The sequence below is a fragment of the Archocentrus centrarchus genome, chromosome 6 (genome assembly GCF_007364275.1).
Source record: "Archocentrus centrarchus isolate MPI-CPG fArcCen1 chromosome 6, fArcCen1, whole genome shotgun sequence".
In the NCBI taxonomy this organism is placed as follows: Eukaryota; Metazoa; Chordata; class Actinopteri; order Cichliformes; family Cichlidae; genus Archocentrus; species Archocentrus centrarchus.
Genome location: NC_044351.1, coordinates 32927430 through 32945909, shown reverse-complemented (window position 1 = coordinate 32945909; position 18480 = coordinate 32927430). Strand labels below are relative to the sequence as shown.

The window sequence follows — 18480 nt, the reverse complement described above, 5'->3', positions numbered from 1 at the left end:
CATCAGAATGGAGAAGAAAGGTGATTTAAGTGGTTTTGAATGTGGCATCTTTGTTGGTGCCAAACAGGCTAGTCTGAGTATTTCAGAAACTGCTGATCTACTGGGAATTTCCCAGCAGTTCAGGTTTAGGAGAATGGTCCAAAAAAGGGAAAATATCCAGTGGGTAGTAGTTCTCTCTGTGAAAATCCCTTGTTGAGGCCAGAGGTCAGAGAAGAATGGCCAGACTGTTTTGAGCTGATAGGAAGGCATCAGGAACTCAAATAACCAAGGTATGCAGAAGAACATCTGAACACCCCCTATGCCAAATCTTGAAGCTGATGGGCTACAGCAGCAGAAGACCACACTGGGTGCCTCTCTTGAACAGGAACAGGAATCTGAGGCTAGATTTTGCACAGGCTGGAGACCAGAGAAACATTGCCTTGTCTGCTGAGTCTCGATTTCTGCTGCAACATTCAGAAGGTTGGGTCAGAAATGGTGTAAATAGCATTAAGACGTGGCTCCATCCTGCTTTGTTTCAATGATTCAGTCTGGTGGGGGTGGTGTAATAGTGTGGGGGATATTTTCTTGGCACACTTTGGGGCCCTTAGTACCAGTATTGTTGCTGACCATGTCTGTCCCTTTATTACCACATGGTTATGTTGTGGTCATATAGGGACATAAATGGATGGATGAAAGTTACCCTGGAGACTATACAGCACAGAGCGTCAGGAAGTAAGATGCAAGCTGGGACAGCGTACACAGAGAAGCACAACCAAGTGGTTGGGATGGCACACAGGAACATCTGTGCTCCATATGGATTAGAAATCCCCAATTCCCCATAGGAGACAACACCAAAGGTGGTTGAGAACAACAGTTCTACGGTCCGGTGGGACTTCCAAGTTCCAGACAGACAAGCAGCTGCTGGCCAACCAACCAGGCACAGCAGCGGTTGACAAGGAGCAGAAGACTGCAGGTGCGACAGATGTGGCAATCACTGCAGACAACAACAACAGAAAGAAGGAACACAGGAAAATTAAGAAGTACCAGAGGCTGAAAGAACAACTGGAGCACATGTGGAAGGTGAAGTCCAAAGTGGTCCCAGTGGTAACAGGAGCATTAGGAGTTATGACCCAGCTCTGACACTGCACAGAACCCTCAAACTCCCAGGCCATTTTACAATGAGTCCCTCCTTTTGTAAGACTTAAAAGGAACTGGATAATCTAACATGATTTGAAATAAAACAGTTGTTTTTAATGCTTGGATGAAAATCCCTTGCAGTCAATGACTGCCTGATGGACATCACCTACTTTGAGATGCTCTGCTAGGCCTTTACTGCAGCAGCAGGCCTGTCACTTTAGTTAAATCCCTTAAATTAAACCTAAAAATGTCCTAAAAGTGTCATTGTCCAAACATGTACAGACCTTACTCTGCGTAATTATAATAGTCACTACTCTAATTGACAAAATGGCAGCCAGACAATGATAATGTAAGATTAACAAATTAGCCACTGGATTAGGCAAACAGACCTCGATGCAGTTCAGGACAGGACGATACACGTGAGCATTACAACACAACAAATGAAAGCGCAACAGCTCTTTCAACATAAGGTCTCAGTCATTTGTAAAGCATTCAAAGTGCATGCTCTCATCATGCTCAAGACTCGTAGAGGTCAAGAACATTGTTAAACAAACTGAAATGGTGACATTTAACTTGCTGCAAAGAAAAGTTCACTCGAACAGATGCTGTTTTAAAGTCTGAGAACAACACACCCTTTGGCTGTGAATGGCTCTTATGGAAGCAGCTGAAACCCTGCTTTTTATTGCACCAACAACCTCCTTGGTTTTTAAATTGGAGTTCTGGCGCCACCTACCTCCTCAACTGTGTGTTGCATACAAACATCCTGGTGATGTGTGCTCATAAGTGAATGCACTAAATCACTGTTGGAGCTAATAATAAGAGCAGTGTTATAACATTTTTCAGCTGTTTATTTCAATCATCTTTGTTGGCTTTTTGATGTGTCTCAGGGCAGTCAGTGTAGATGGATTAAAACACACACACACACACACACAGCTGTGTGGGACATAACGCTTTATTGTCATGTTCAATGATCATTCAAAGTGTAGTCAATGTGATCAGTCAGTGTTATTCATTAGGGGAATGGCTGATGTCAGATGATCTGCCTGGAGGAGTGAAACAGTGTTAGAACCGTAAGCTGTAAATTATACACGAGAAAAGCCAAACCCCAAAGAAAAGTGCTTGTTAAAACAAAATGTTTCGTCTTCTTAAAAAAACATCAGAAATCAATAAGCAAACATCATTTAAATTAACAGTTCAATTTGGTCCATAACACCAGTCCCTTAGTAAAACTTACAGTACAACTTATTATTCAGGTTATTTTACTTTTATCTAATATCCTGGACACTATCTTACTTCTTTCTGTGCATACTGTAGATACTAAAAGTCTGCCGACTTATTTCTAACAGATAAACTGATCTGGAGATTCAGGTCATGAGGAAGACTAAAGCATCCAGGTCACTACAGTTTTTTTTTTAGTCTAGCCTTTGCAGATAGGGCTGGTTCTGATTTATCCTTTAAGGAAAAACTAATTTTCTTTCTTGCCAAGAATTTGTTTAGAGAATCAATGAGGCTTTGTTGTGTGTGCCTTTCTGACGCTACTGCAAGGAGCATAAAGACAGGCTGGTCCTGTCTAACTGTTTAAAAAAATACCTACCAGTACGTACAGAAATCTATAAACTAAATGATAACGATGAAGATGTACAGTCTTTGTATCCACTGTATTGTCCTTTAGTTACAGTGTAAAAGGCAGCATGCAGTCATTTGTTGCCTTGCTCATTCTTTTACTTGTGTGAGCTACACAACTGCTTAGCGTGCTAATTAAACAGTGCCACAAGCAGCAAGTTTAAAAACTGTAATGTACTTTAAGCTTTTACTGAATACTTCACCAAGGTTTGTAACATCAAATATCTCGCTGAAAGGATCAGCTTTGTCTGCCAGTATTTTAAAAGAGCGCCACCTGTCAGGAGCTGACAGGAAGGCACGCTCAGGCAGACGCACAAAGACTTCATTTTCCCAGGAATTTCTCTACGAAATACTCCATGACTAGATTATCCTGGTTAAACGGAATTCCCGTTCTTTTATACTTGTACGGCCTTTTATAGGGAGAGGCTGAAGCTCTTACTGCGTAACAAAATGAGCACATCTCTGAAACACCACAGTAACTCCTGGCAGCTCCTGACAGGCATGGGCAGTGCTTGAGCTTGTTAGACGCTGGGGAGGGAATTTCCTGGGTTAGGAAGAAGGATGCTAAAAGCACAGGGGAACTAGGGGTTCAACTGTAAAATCCGTTTAATTCCTGGTAATGACAGCGACTAAATGCACTCAGGCCCAATGGCTTCCTACTTTGAGACACTTTAACGATACAAATCCTGTCTTCCTGACTTAATTCTTTAAATAAATACTGTGAAAATTAAGTCACGGTTTTGTTTATTTGATACTGAATCTATTGATAGGACTCTACCAGGTATGGTAGAAAATATTGGCGTTGGCTTGGGTATGAAACTATTCCAGATGATACCCAGCCTTGCTATAATACTGAATACAGGTTTATCCAGTGTAAGGTCACAAATATGAGGTTTGACATTGTGGGCTAACATACAGTGCCTTGCGAAAGTATTCGGCCCCCTTGAACTTTTCAACCTTTTGCCACATTTCAGGCTTCAAACATGAAGATATAAAATTTTAATTTTTTGTGAAGAATCAACAACAAGTGGGACACAATCTTGAAGTGGAATGAAATTTATTGGATGTGTCAAACTTTTTTAACAAATAAAAAACTGAAAAGTGGGGCGTGCAATATTATTCGGCCCCTTTACTTTCAGTGCAGCAAACTCACTCCAGAAGTTCAGTGAGGATCTCTGAATGATCCAAGTTTGTCCCAAATGACTGATGATGATAAATAGAATCCACCTGTGTGTAATCAAGTCTCTGTATAAATGCACCTGCTCTGTGATAGTCTCAGGGTTCTGTTCAAAGCGCAGAGAGCATCACGAAGACCAAGGAACACACCAGGCAGGTCCGAGATACTGTTGTGGAGAAGTTCAAAGCCGGATTTGGATACAAAAAGATTTCCCAAGCTTTAAACATCTCAAGGAGCACTGTGCAAGCAATCATATTGAAATGGAAGGAGTATCAGACCACTGCAAATCTACCAAGACCCGGCCGTCCCTCTAAACTTTCATCTCAAACAAGGAGAAGACTGATCAGAGATGCAGCCAAGAGGCCCATGATCACTCTGGATGAACTGCAGAGATCTACAGCTGAGGTGGGAGAGTCTGTCCATAGGACAACAATCAGTCGTACACTGCACAAATCCAGCCTTTATGGAAGAGTGGCAAGAAGAAAGCCATTTCTCAAAGATATCCATAAAAAGTCTCGTTTAAAGTTTGCCACAAGCCACCTGGGAGACACACCAAACATGTGGAAGAAGGTGCTCTGGTCAGATGAAACCAAAATCGAACTGTTTGGCCACAATGCAAAACGATATGTTTGCCGTAAAAGCAACACAGCTCATCACCCTGAACACACCGTCCCCACTGTCAAACATGGTGGTGGCAGCATCATGGTTTGGGCCTGCTTTTCGTCAGCAGGGACAGGGAAGATGGTCAAAATTGATGGGAAGATGGATGGGGCCAAATACAGGACCATTCTGGAAGAAAACCTGTTGGAGTCTGCAAGAGACCTGAGACTGGGACGGAGATTTATCTTCCAACAAGACAATGATCCAAAACATAAAGCCAAATCTACAATGGAATGGTTCACAAATAAACGTATCCAGGTGTTGGAACGGCCAAGTCAAAGTCCAGACCTGAATCCAATCGAAAATCTGTGGAAAGAGCTGAAGACTGCTGTTCACAAACGCTCTCCATCCAACCTCACTGAGCTCCAGCTGTTTTGTGAGGAAGAATGGGCAAGAATTTCAGTCTCTCTATGTGCAAAACTGATAGAGACATACCCCAAGTGACTTGCAGCTGTAATTGCAGCCAAAGGTGGCGCTACAAAGTATTAACGCAAGGGGGCCAAATAACATTGCACGCCCCACTTCTCAGTTTTTTATTTGTTAAAAAAGCTTGACACATCCAATAAATTTCATTCCACTTCATGAGTGTGTCCCACTTGTTGTTGATTCTTCACAAAAAATTAAAATTTTACATCTTTATGTTTGAAGCCTGAACTGTGACAAAAGGTTGAAAAGTTCAAGGGGGCCGAATACTTTCGCAAGGCACTGTAACTGAGATGGGAGTCTGTTTAAGGTGAACGCTCTGTGGGCTTGACTCGCTGACTACAGATCACCTCCCTTGACTGTTTTCTCTAAATCTTAATCGTTACTAGTGAGAGGAAATTGCAAAACCACAGCCCACCCTCCACATCTCTCTTCGTCCACACTGCAGTGTTTATGTGGCTGTGCTGGAACTCTCCCCTGACGTCAGTATTTTCTGGAGGGTCTTTTGGTAGAACGGGGAGAAGACCAGCTTGTTGAAGTTGACGAGGCGACTGAAGCGGACGGTGAGCTCTTTCAGCTCCTTGCTGACTGGAACCAAACCTCCGGGGAGAGGAGGAGGGGTCTTATGCTGGCTGGACTCCAGAGAAGCCAGAAGGTAGCTATGAACCCGAGTTTCTGAGAGGAGAGCAGAGGGTTTACCGTCACTGACAAACAACTTCATTACACAGTCAATCGTGCACCGCTGGCATTCCCTCTAAGAGAGTCATCACAGGTAACACTGTTCTTACCCATCAGCATGCGGACTGTGTTGTCTGGTTGGACGGTGGCAGAGATTTGCCCCCTCAGGGTGCTCGTTCGGTCAGCTGAGAATGGAGAGTAGCCATGCTGGCTTAGACACTGACTCAGCTCAACACACAGTTTCTCCCCAATGGTCGCTAAGGCCTCCTGTGCACTAAATGAACTTGGGACAGACAAAAAAAAAAAAAGTTTCACCTAGAGGTGAAATTTTAAATACGATTTTGTAAATTCTGATTACAAATACCTCCTTTAGTAAGGACACACAGGCCTGCCTACGGTCTCGGTTCAGAATTAAATCCCCCCTCATTTGTCACATCGCTTGAAAAAAACTAATGTGGTGACAGCCAAAATGCAAACTCAAGGCTTTGAAGCGGTTGTCCAGAAACCAGTGGGTGAAGTCACTGTACCTACTCCCACCTTTTCTATATAGTCTGTGAGGACTGTATATAAAATTCCTCTTCTCTTTTTTACTGTTACACAGTTGCTGAAAGCTGATGACTCAGCTCAGAAAGCCTTAGCCACAACTCCTATCTAAATGGGGCTAAAACAGTCACATCATCACATATGTGGAGCTGACGGAATCCACAGTGTCTCTGTTTATATCTGCTGTGGATTTTTCTCGGCTGAATTCAAATCAGACAAGCTGCACTTACAGAATATGTCAGCGTGTGGCCTTTCCAGAGGAAGTCACTGTCAGACTAAACCCAAGTGGGTCGATTTATGCATCCTGCAACTCAAAACCTATACCGTCAGCTGCATTACTGGCAAACTGCAACTTCCTAGAAAATAGTCCAGCTCTGGCTCAGTCATGTTCAGGCAGTTGCACTCTTACTCTAATCTTCCTTTGATTATTCATATAGAGAATAAATGGTGCTTGAGGGAGTGAACTGAAACCAATGAAGGCAAATTTGGCCACTATAGCTTTACTAAATATAAAATGTTTTGTACTTACGGTGAGTGCATGTCTGCAAGTAATATGTTGACAGTGTTTTTAAGGGTCTCCATCAGTCCTGGGAGGCCTGAGATGGCCTCCCCAGTTGTAGTGTAGACAATGAGCAGCACGGAGGAGAGAAGAACCAACCGCTCAACCTCCTGCTGCATCTCCTGAAACCGAACCTGATCCATCAACACCGTCTGAAGACAGAAGTAGATGAGAGTTTTTGAATGAAGAGTAAGACCCAAGAAATGAAATCTAAACCAGCACTGAGACACACTGCCCCAGGATTGAGGGGGTTTACCTCCGGGAATGGGTCTGAGGTATGGTCCCACCTGAGCAGGCGAAGGTAGGCATGATTATGGACACTGAGGGGATGGAGTGAAGAACAGTCAGATGTAGCACCACCTGCTGCTGCTGCTGCTGTTGAGTCTTTCAGGCATTTCACTGTGTCCTCGAGCCATTTCTCAGTGAAGTCTAAGGCATCTGAAGGAGAAAGGATCATGTTATTATTCTTTACATCACTAATGAGTGATCAGCTTAGTCGGTCCAGCTTTTATACACACCAGGAGAAAACAAAAGACATTTTCAGTTTTCTGTATTTTTAGCTTATGTTGCCAGATGTGCGAATATCCACAATTCAGATCATACTCGACAGAAAAGCACGCTGACACAGATTTCTATGTTGCATTTTCAGAGGAGATTAAACACGGCATCAAATCACAGCTGTTGAGTTGGTGAAATCACTTAAATAACATCACTTAAATATTATATATTAAATATTAAATAATAACGTCTTAATAAATGCAGAATTTCTAAGTTGATATTTTGAGTATTTCCCTGTTATGAACAACTAAAAATGAATCTGTAAAACAGACCTAATTAAAAGCACAGCAAACACTCAAAGTTGAAGATGTCTGGTTACCAGCTTAATTCAGCACAATTCATCTGTGGAGCTGCCTTCCCATCACTACAGGACACTTATAATACCCGGGTAATAAAGAGGGCACACAACATCATCAAGGACCGTACCCACCCACGGCACACACTGTTCACACTCCTGCCGTCTGGCAGACGTTACAGGAGTGTAAAAGCAAGAACAACCAGACTAAAAAACAGTTTCTATCCACAGGCCATCAGGCTGCTGAACCACTGACTGATTACCAAACTGTGATTACCTGCCTTTCTTTCATCTGTATACATCTGTATATATTGCACTTGCTTTATTATTTATTTATTTTTATTTTCTACTTTTACTTTCCTAATATACTAGTTCTTAAATTTTATTTTAACTTAGTTGCTTATTTCAATTGTTTGTAAAGCAGTCGCAAGTAAGAATTTCATTGCTCAGCATAACCACAGTGTTTTGCGGTGTACATGACAATAAACTTCTTGAATCTTGAATCTTAACCCCAGTTCTCTAAAAAAACAGCCGTTTGGTGTGACCTGTCATGGACGCTTCACTACCACTCGCCTGAATAACACAGGGTCCCCATCCCTCTGTTACCAGCTGAGCTCCTCAGATTCCAGATTTTCCATTTAACTGTTTTCTGATGCATTTGTCAACTTAGTCCCTGAATGCAGATTTTCTGGTTTCAAGATTATTAAATTGCTTTTTTTCCATCATTTCAAAACATATCGCACTGGGAGGCACTTGTCACGCTGTGCTGGGACTGCTTGTTTTTTGACAAGCAGCACTACCAAGCTAGCACACCAGGCTGCTTGTGTGGCTATGAAAAGCTAGAAAAGCTGAACATCGGCTATTGTGACTGAAAGCGGATCCTTTCAGGGAAGTGCTGGTGACACCGAGTCCTTTGCCCGCTGCTTGGGGGTTGACCATCTCACAGAAAGAACCCCCATCCCCTCTGAATCACCTGTATTGTTGTGAAGAATGGGAGCTGTTCCAATAGGCAGAAAACATGTGGCCACTGAAACTAATGGAGTTCAACAGTGATTTCCAATTAAAAAGAATTATCAGAGGAACAGAAAAATATGATTGTGAGGATACAGAAACGCAACGACCAACTACAAACAGTGGAAACCGTAGATTGTTTATATAAAACACGCACATAGCTGCAACGATGTCACCCATTGGCTAGTGCAGTCAAATTGCGAAGCCTCAAGCGGCTTTGTTCTGGTTTTAGCAACCACATGTCAGGAGCACTGGGAGGATCTGACAGTGAAGCTGCATCCTCATTGGCTCACAGCTGGTGATTGATCAATGGGTTTATCCTGATTTTGATTAACAAAATGAAGAGCATGCAACTCCTACAGTTATGTTCTGAATGACAAATAGGCAAATGCTTCAGTCTTGCTGTAAAGGTCATCAGTGGATCTCAGAGTACTCAGATGGTGCGATGGACATTGGACGTTGTCAGCCTCTACAGAGGTGTCCAAGAAAAGGGAAGTTTGTAATTCATGGATGGCAACAAGAAGGCCCACGGAAACACAAAAATACTGGCAATGAGACAACTCTCAAGCTCCAGAAACTCACACTGCAGATGGTTATTATAAATACAGTAATTTGAACACTGTGGGTTTTGTACTACTTATATTACGTGTAATGTTTAGTGCTAATAATAGTAGTCGGTATGACAGAGATATCCCTTACTAGGTTGTTTTTCCAGAAACTCCTGGAACTTGTTCCTCTCGTACTCAACAGACTGTTGCATCAGATGAGGCCTGATGCTGCTCAGGGCAAAGTTAGCCATGTCTACCTTCATCAGGTCCAGCACAGAAAATATGGCCCTAAAACATGACAGAGGACAAAAATGGACAAACTGTAAGTGCTGATGATGGAACATGCACTTTTCATGGTAGGCTAAGCTTTTTATTCACTCTTGCTAAGTTTGCATCAGGACTCTGGGAAGCTGTTAATAATGTCTTGTGTTCCAGCCATAGTACCATCACTCCACAAAAAGCTGCATCGTCTAAAGGGAATGAAATTACACAATCTAAAAATAAACCACAGCCTGGAACATGCAGAGCTAATGATAATCTGTCTCCCATGGCTTACTTGAGCAGAGGCACAATTTCGGTGATCTGCTTCAGCTTCTGTATGTCCTCGTCTCTGCTGGGGGCGCAGAGCGAGCCCATCATCCACACGATGAACTGGGACAGCCGACCAATGTCAAGAGCTCCGTTCTCAGCTTGCTGCTGGATCAGAGGCAAGTCCAGAACCTCTTCAATCTGAGAGCGCAGACGACCGTGGCCTGGTAGCAAGAAAGATACCAGTGTCTGGAAGAGAGGAGACGTGCGGAGAGGAAGGTTCAATTTAGAGAGGGATGACGGAGGAATTTGAATGACTGCAGCTTCAGCAGCTCACCTCTTTGATCTCAGCCAGAAGTTTGATGGCGTGGCCGTACGACGGTGGATCCTCCTTCAGCTGAGCTTCCAAACAATCCCAGAATGCTTTGTGCATGATCTCCTTCACCCTGCGCTCCAAACTGTACCAGGACAACACACTCGCTCTTATATCTGCAGCAAGAAAGAACTCACTCCAAGTATCAGATCCAGAACTCACCTTCCTTCAGGAAGCTCTGTGGGCTTGATTTGAAAAGCCTGGTTGACCATTATTTCATGAGCCAAAGCCATGTTGGTGACTCCTTTAGCCGTCTCCATCAGCTCCTCCACAGAGACAAACCTGGGTGGGCTGGCTGGGAGGAGAAAATGTACATATTTGTACACAATTACATGTCAGTCCTCCAAAAGCTAACGTTTCCTTTAGCTGAGGAACACACGCCTACTGCCAACAAACTGGGTATAAACTCATTTACAGAGTGCACCATCTCTCAGTTCATTAGTCAGTCTAAACAAAGCTTTCTGTTCAACAACATACCAGCCTTTAAGCAAAGCCTCGATCCTTGTGGCTCATAAACATGAGCAAAAACAAAAAGTCACAATGTTCCAGTCTCATGCAGTCATCACCAGAACAAATCTAAATCTGGAAAACTAAGTGTTTTCCAGATTTAAATGACTATGGTAATATTTTCCTGCATCATCTACAAGTCCAAAAGGTTTTGAAGTGGACACCAGTGTACGGCATCTTTGAGTAGTACTCATGCAGTGAGGCATCATTTTATTCACATTTGAATAGCTTTGATGATGAATTAAGCCGTGCTGGTGGAGATACTGGCAATATCAACTCAATATTAGCTCAAGTCAGTGTGCTCAGAGGTAGAGATACAGAAGCCTACACAGCTTTTGGACAACATACCCATCATGTGGGAGCTCAACTGAGGTGGCTGTGGCTCAGGAGGTAGAGCAGGTCACCTGCCAATCGGAAGGTTAGTGGTTCGATTCCCGGCTGCTCCGGGCTGCATGCCAAAGTATCCTTGGGCAAGATACTGAACCCCAAGTTTCTCTCCAACGCAAGCATCGGAGTGTGAATGTTAACATGCAAACATGTTGTATAAGCGCTTTGAGTGCTCAATTAGAGTAGTATTGTCTAATATTGGAATTAAGACTGTGATTAAAATGTTTAAAATTTTTTTAAATTTCAATCACAGTTTTTGTTTCCAACAATGATCAAAAGAGGACAAAGTATGCACCTGATAGGCTCTGGCATGTTTAATTCAATTCAGTTTATTCCATTGAATTATAACTAAAATTCGCAGAAATCCACCTGATTGTTCCTTTAGAAAATGATTAATAAATCTGCCATTTTGCCAAAGCCTCTGTTAAATAAGCACAATCTCATTAGTGAGCGAGCAGACAATAATGAGTAGTTACAATAAGCCTGTTCACCTTGTGGAGTGTTGCCTCTGTGAGGACTCGGAGTGTTTGCCCGGACCCTCTTCCTAACCGACTCCCCAGGAGCCTCCTGTCTCTGCTCCTCCTTCGACTCCTTGTCTCCTCCATCCTCAAGGTGATCTGCCTCCTTTGGCATTCTGGACTCTGCAGGAGAACAGGTGACAGGTGAGATTGAAATGTGCAGGGATTTTAAAAGCTGAGAGTCTCTCTCTCTCTCTCTCTCTCTAAAGCCCAAACGCTGTGAAACAGCTGGGTTTTTCTAGAAGGGCATGCAGCCGGGCTACACCAGGAAGCAGTGCTTGTCATGTAAAAGGATCTCATTTAATGGCACAAACAGAAAGAGATGTGCAGATTTGTTTTTGTGTTGTTCAAATGATGACATCATCCGGACCGGTGCGGAGTGGGAGGGGGGGGGGGTCCGTGTGGCAGTGCGATGCTAAGACTGAGGAGATGAAGTAAACAGAACAAAGCCTCTTGGGTACCGTGGCTGTCCTCGCAGGCTTCGGTAACGGTACTAACCTTGTCGTCGGCAGCCCCGCGGGAAAGAGATGCGTCTGCTGTGGAGCTCAACTTGTCTAACGTTAGCTTTTAGTGAGCGTGAACGCCGCTTTCTGTGAACAACACCACAACAGAGCTTTATGACACAGCTACTCCTCCATAACTCACACACAGCGGCGTTCTCACTGCCACGCCTTTATTCAAACTTCACCGCTGCCAGACACCGTGTTCGGGAGAAGAAAGGCTTCGGCTCATCCTCGGGAACTCGAGCTTTTTTTTTTGTTTTTGACGTCGCAGCCCTCCTCTGACGGGTTGCCGCTAATCAAGAGACTCTTCCTGGATTGGGTGGGGCTAATGTGACGTAACAGTCGAGCCCCCTCCCGGACACACGCACACACACAGACGCATCTACAGAAACGTAAATGTCTTATTTGGTTGTAATGGTCAGCAGTTTATTTTAAAGACGACGCTCCCATCACGTTTAAAGAGTCTCATCAGTACCACTAGGCTTTAGGCAGCGCTAGAAAGGTGTACCTAATAAAGTGTCCTGTGAGCGTAAATCCCATAAATATGTCAGGATTCTTAAATGGGGACGAAAAATAGACTTTTTGCCCATCTACGAAATACAGCACATACGTTTTATGTCTGTACAAACTGCAAAACGTTTTGACTAAACATGAACACTGAAGGAAAAATTAGAATCACCCATTTTGAATATAAAGAAAAACATTTGTGCACTTTTTTTTACACTTTTGTGAAATTATGAGCATTTTATTTCCATAAAGCCAGATTTGTCAGTTCAATCCCCTGTTTTAAATCGTTTTTACATTTTATTGAGTCTCTTAAATTCATAAGAATTCACAGAAGATGAATTGTGTGTTTTGGAGCGTTCTTCAAATCTAAGGAATGGTTGTGAATGAGTCGTTTCCATTTAAAGTGCGACATGTCTGTAAAGAGCTGAATGTTTCACACTTCAGAGATGCAGATGACTTGGTAAACAATTTATTCACATTTTATTTAATATAGCACATACACAAACATACTGTAGTATTATTTATATATTTGTCAGACTTCTCAGTCAAAAATATGCCTGTTGAGCCAGTTAGCTTGTGTATAACAAACTAATAAAAAGGCAAAAAAACACTCCGACTACAGAAAACAGCGTCGGCTGCACAGATCTACAGCACGCTGACAGCAGAGTCACCAAAGTACTGGTTAAAGATCTCTGGATGGGAAACATGGAACTGTCTAAGACGGCGCTTTTTCTCCTTGGCCGAGATCTTGGTATCCAGGTGGATGCTGTTTAAGAGGACCCACAGCTCCTGGTTGGTGGTGCTAGTGACCTGCTGACAGAATGTGGAGCCTGAAGAGAGCGAGAGAAAAACAAAAATTATATCAAAAGAGAGGGAACATTGCATAATAGCTCATTTTACATAACCACAGACTTTCATTCTCAACTGGGAATAAAATAGAGCTGCAACCAGTTTGTTTTGACCACGAGGGGGCAGTAAAACCACCCACACAGAATGTAGAGCAGGGATCCTCAAATCCAGGCCTCGAGGGCCGGCGTCTTTACCTCAGATTTTTCTCCAGCTACTCTATGGCAGGTCTGTCAGTGCTTTTTCACTTAGAGCCAAAACAGTATAGCTGCAGCCCCCCCCCAAAAAAAACAAACAAAAAACACTGGAGATGAGGGGATCTGTTGGGTCAAGTAATGAGACAACGGTAGTTATTTAATCCTGTTTTAATAGAAAATTTGTCTAATCACATCTGCATGAAATTAATGTCAAATGTTCTGCAATTATGTGACAAATTGCAATAAACCATCTGCAGTTTAAAAATATTCAGGATGCCATGCCAAGGAAAATACTGCATGATGAGGAAATTGTTTCACGCCGTCAGTGATTCCAGATATTTGGAAAGAGTCGAATAAAGCAATGTTTTGTAGGCGTGTGTAGCAATGCAGATAGATTGTGACAGAATGAATAATATCGATACCATTATCAGCTGAATTTATGGAATTTGAGTCAGTGTCAAATTTTAAGAAAGTAAAACCGAAAACTCCAGCGCTGAAAGACGGCTCATCTGTGACCTGTTCCAGGTAATGAAAGACTTCGTGTTGATGAGAGCTGTGAAGAACATTTTAATTACAGATATCATTACTTTTCTCTTTTCACTGAGATCGAATTCTGGAATCTGTTCTCTTAAGTTTCAGGTCCTAAAGGAAGCTGATGTTTGGTTTCATTTACCAAGCGTGGGTCACTGCTGTTGAGCTAAATGTTATCTAAAACCATTTACCCGTCACGTCAGGCTGTTTCTCCTGTATGAGGCCAGCCAGCTTGTCACTCACTCCTTTGTGCAGAGCCCCTGGTATCTGGAGCAGAGAAAACATTTACTGAACACAATTCATAAACTGAGCTGCTGCATATGTATCACCTGATATTTGGTTGAGATCACCAAGATGATGAGACCCAGGCATTTTGCATCATATCTTGCAAAGGTAAAGAATCCTTTTTAAAGTTCTCAGAGTCAAATGTGGATCTGGAGCAACGGTTAAAGTCATTCACCTTGAAATTGGCGCACAACTGGTAAAAACAAACCAAAACCAGCCACATAACTTCTTTTCTGAGGGTAACTATTTTCTCAAACTCAGCTGGACCAATTTGACGACAACAGCCCAGGTAGACACTGCAGTACGAAGCAGGATGTCGACTTACAGATAACTGGAGGGTTGTCAGTGTTACAAAGACAGTTCACTTCTTACTGGAGTACAGTGCCATGGTAACTTATGCTGCAGACCGAACCTGCTCCAGAGCAGATTAGATCTGAGATAGGAGAACAGGTGTGACATCACTGCCTATTGACCAATCGATTCAGAAAATATCACCACCATTCCCAGAAGATCCCTCAGAGCTAAGTGTGGATAGGATCTCCCTTTGTTAAATCCGCTGCTCTTTGGCAACAGACTTATTCATGTTTCTGATTGGGGTGGTTCATGCTAATGCATTTTATTTATATAGACCCAACAATAATTACACAGAAAACCCAACAGTCAAAACGACCCCCTATGAGCAGTGACATTGTGGAGTTTAAAAATCATACAAACTTTTTTTTTTTTTGGTTGCCTTTTCAGTTTTAACCAGTTTGTGGTCGAGTTTTATTGCAGATCAGCTGCTTAACATGCTACACTGTCCTTTTAAGGAACCCATGGCTTATTGGATAACCCACAACACAGACCAATAGGATTCCATTACCTTGAAGATTTCTTTAACATTGCTGAGCATAAAGACCACCATCAGATCCTCGTTCTCCTTGGTGAGAGCTTTGCTGTGTAGGATCGCCCTGGAGAAAGACCTCCTCACTGCCAGCTTGTTCTCCACCTACAGACACCACAGCACCTCTTTAACGTCAGGAAAACTGGATGTTTGGCCTTCCCATAATGGATTTCAAAGAGCAAAAGCCACTAGCTCTCACCTCCTTGTCCACTTTTATCCCATGCGGGTCAGCTGCCAGAGACATGAACGTAAGCAGCCTGCGCAGCTCTTCTCTGCAGCCGTGTGGCAGCAGCTTCAGACACAGCTGCAACGCCTCGAGAGTCTTATCCAATTTGGCATTTACTGTGAGAGAATGAGTGAGACGTGCAGATTTAAGTCACTCTGAGGTTATTAAAACTTAAGTACGGTAACTTTGAAAGTGAAACAAGCATAGTTGCAGACCCAAGCTCGGTACCAATCGGATGCTGTAAAAATGACGACGCACACCTGAGCCGGTGTTCTTACCCAGCAGGTCGGTGATGGCTGTGTAGATGTCAGTCATGTGCTGCGGCAGAAGTGGAGGCCTGTTTGTGTTGCTGTAGTGTTTGACCAGAGTCCCATACAGCAGCAGCTTACACTGGGCCAAGGCACTTGGGGAGAGGTGTGTGTGCTCTGCACTGTTCTCACCTGAGTATTGTAAAACTTTATTGTCAACACACAAAACCTGTCTCACAGTACCAAAAGGTCATTAGAGGTTTTTATGTGCACTCCCTGATTCTGAGGCTCATCCAACCACTTGCCTCTATCTTGGTTGCTGCTACCAGCTGGTTCTGGTTCGGCGCTCTCCTTATCTTGAGGGAAACAATGAGGCAGTTCCCTGCTCAGCTCCACTACCGGCTGGTCAGGGAGGAAGTCCAAACAGTCCAAAGCTGCACAGAGCCACTCATCATCCCTGAAGAATGGGGAGGAAACCATGTGAGAACGCCACAACGGCAAAGAATAAAAATTTTTAAAAGCCAAACTCACTGAGAATCCCTGAAGGCCTTGAGGATCTGTCGGTCCAGGTGGTTGCTGCTGTAGATCAGGTCCGGGTTGCTGTGTGCCAGGTTGGGTGGAGACGGAGGGGACGGGCTCCGGCTGCACTGAAGCACACCTTCCAGCACAGGGAGCTCCACTAGGTTTAACAGCCTGAGCAGAGTCTGCTCCTGCCACACCTCATCTACCACTGCGGAGAAGAGCCGCTCACATCAGAGCTGCTAAAGTTGTCTCACTGCCAGATGCAGGCTGTGATATGAGCCATACTTTTAATATGCATACTAGAGTACAAAACTAACCACCACCCTGGAGCTCCACATGTGCTTCAGTGAAAGAACCGTCACATATGGACATAAACACATCTGTGTTCACAGGATTGGCTTACATGACTGCGGTAAACCTGCGTCTGTCTGCACCCTGCTCGGACTCAGACTGTTCACCGGCAGCTCCGGTGACGGGCTGGTAGCGGCAGGAGCCTCTGGCTGGCTGGATGTCTGAGTGAAGATGGCAGGTGGGGACATCTCAACATGCGATTCAGTGAGGCAGGTTTGCTCTTCCTGCCTGAAACACAAAAGATAGTTGCTGAGAAGAATTTTGTGGAGTCTAGTAGAGATAAGGACATATGCTAGAGTGGGAGTTGATGATTGACATCATTAATGTGGCAGATTTCCTCTGAAAGGAACTTTTTGCAGTCATCCTCTCTGGAATTTAACTAAAACCTTCACCACCAAACATGCTGCTGTTCTTTTACCTTTATAATATTTTATTTTTAAAGCCCTACCTCCATTTCCTCAAGGTCAACACTGTAAATAAGGGTCACACCAACTTACACCACTGTAAATAAGGGTCACACCCTCTTGTGGTACAAACTGGCATTACATGAAACTACAGCTCAACTTGTACTTGAGATTTGGTGAACAGTCCTGGCTGACAATTCATATTTTCTTGTCATACTGAACATGAGAATGAATTCGAAGTTCTCAAATGGCCTCCAGAGTCACCAGACAGAGTATGGATCTGTGCTGCAAAGAATTCAGGCAGTTCTGAAGGGAAAAGAAAAATGTACCTAATAAAGTGACCAGTGAGTGTATAAAGTAACATATTTCGTCTTTTAAAATAATCAATATTCTGATAACACTGTATGAGATAAACTTGTTCCCAGCTGTGGTCAGACATGTTTGCATTGTGCTTATTTTAGAGGTGATACCTGTCTGAAGGAGCACTGCTGAAGAACTTCTGGATCCCATTTGCCAGCAGACCTCTTTCCAACTCGTCAACTGAAGGAGTGCAAGTGCCTACAAACCTGTGTGTTTAAAAAACAATACGGATAGAGAATCTGACATAAGAAAAGTGTGTGTGTGTGTGTTTTTTTAAACAGTATGTTTGCATGCATCCCACCTGTAAAGAGCACTCTTGCTGTCCTGAAACACAGCCCGCTTCCTGTCTTTTCCCAACACTTTGGTTCCCACTGCCTCGAACACGCTGCACTCCAACAGGGCCTGGCACACGCACCCCACTTTTTCCCGAGACACGTTGGCACCTAAAGTTTAATCAAACATTAGGGCTGAATGTCAGAAATAAAAAGCATCACTAGAAGGTGCTGTGGGAATACAGCATAATCTACAACCCACAGCCCAGCACCCACAAACCCCTCACACACCTCCAAAGCCCTTCGCTTTAGCAACGTATTCTGCCACTACATCCACAGCCTCCGAGCCGAGGAAACAGTCACTGTGGGATTTTAGGAGGACTCGTCGGCGCTTCACCCTCACAGTCGACTTCAGGTGGGAGATGAGGCCGCTCCACACGGACGAAGACTGGACTGGTTTGGTGGCCACACAAGGAGCTAAGAAAAGGGCACGAAGAAACTTGTAGTCCACTGAGAATAAACTCAGCATATTTTACAGGTGACGTGAGCGGAGACAGATGAGGCAGCTTCACATACCTCTGCATACCTTGCCACAGCTGTATGTGCGTTTAGCTTTGCAACTGTTGCTTAACATGCCAGAAAAACAATCAGATCACAGTTCAGGCCTCCGCCAGCCGCACACACCTCACTGAAACGGGCGTTTAATTAACTCACCTTGAGGACGCACGCACAATTTCTCTGCAAGGTTCAGCGCTGCGGCTCTTTCTTTTATTGAAGCCATGCTTCCGACTGATGACAGCGAGGTCAGAGACTCACTTCTTCAGCTGAGAACAGGCGGGTA

At 43.7% G+C, this 18480-nt stretch overlaps 2 protein-coding genes across 4 annotated transcripts; both read right to left on the bottom strand.

Annotated features, from left to right (window-relative positions):
* Nucleotides 1-5228: 5228 nt before the first annotated feature.
* Nucleotides 5229-12306, bottom strand: tcp11l1 (t-complex 11, testis-specific-like 1). 3 transcript variants are annotated; one of them, XM_030731907.1, is made up of 10 exons: nucleotides 12003-12306; nucleotides 11478-11627; nucleotides 10255-10387; nucleotides 10057-10177; nucleotides 9748-9968; nucleotides 9343-9479; nucleotides 7036-7217; nucleotides 6750-6931; nucleotides 5788-5960; nucleotides 5451-5674 (listed from the first exon to the last, which is right to left on the bottom strand). In XM_030731907.1, the coding sequence occupies exons 2-10, from the start codon at nucleotides 11617-11619 to the stop codon at nucleotides 5451-5453; spliced, it is 1515 nt and encodes a 504-aa protein (XP_030587767.1). In that variant the 5' UTR covers nucleotides 11620-11627; nucleotides 12003-12306. The 3 variants fall into 3 exon arrangements, with proteins under 3 accessions (XP_030587768.1, XP_030587767.1, XP_030587766.1); XM_030731906.1 differs by having other exon boundaries at nucleotides 12150-12306; XM_030731908.1 differs by lacking the exon at nucleotides 12003-12306 and having other exon boundaries at nucleotides 5229-5674; nucleotides 11478-11619.
* An 819-nt stretch (nucleotides 12307-13125) lies between these two features.
* Nucleotides 13126-18435, bottom strand: LOC115781861 (DEP domain-containing protein 7-like). Its single transcript, XM_030731761.1, has 12 exons — nucleotides 18354-18435; nucleotides 17931-18116; nucleotides 17669-17810; nucleotides 17478-17573; nucleotides 16656-16831; nucleotides 16262-16460; nucleotides 16036-16187; nucleotides 15761-15922; nucleotides 15456-15598; nucleotides 15236-15361; nucleotides 14280-14355; nucleotides 13126-13344 (listed from the first exon to the last, which is right to left on the bottom strand). Exons 1-12 carry the CDS (start codon nucleotides 18418-18420, stop codon nucleotides 13160-13162), a joined length of 1710 nt encoding a protein of 569 aa, XP_030587621.1. The 5' UTR covers nucleotides 18421-18435; the 3' UTR covers nucleotides 13126-13159.
* Nucleotides 18436-18480: the final 45 nt, after the last annotated feature.

Bases quoted from the DNA above. Each gene is read 5' to 3' on its own strand.
- tcp11l1 (XM_030731907.1), bottom strand. From the start codon at position 11,619: ATGCCAAAGGAGGCAGATCACCTTGAGGATGGAGGAGACAAGGAGTCG. The intron at 5,961-6,749 runs GTAAGTACAAAA...GTCTGTCCCAAG, and splicing joins CTTGCAGACATGCACTCACC to TTCATTTAGTGCACAGGAGG. The intron at 5,675-5,787 runs GTAAGAACAGTG...CTCTCCTCTCAG, and splicing joins CACAGTCCGCATGCTGATGG to AAACTCGGGTTCATAGCTAC.
- LOC115781861 (XM_030731761.1), bottom strand. From the start codon at position 18,420: ATGGCTTCAATAAAAGAAAGAGCCGCAGCGCTGAACCTTGCAGAGAAA. The intron at 16,832-17,477 runs GTATCACCTCTA...TTTGTGTTTCAG, and splicing joins AGCAGTGCTCCTTCAGACAG to GCAGGAAGAGCAAACCTGCC. The intron at 15,362-15,455 runs GTGAGAGCTAGT...TGGTGTCTGTAG, and splicing joins GGATAAAAGTGGACAAGGAG to GTGGAGAACAAGCTGGCAGT.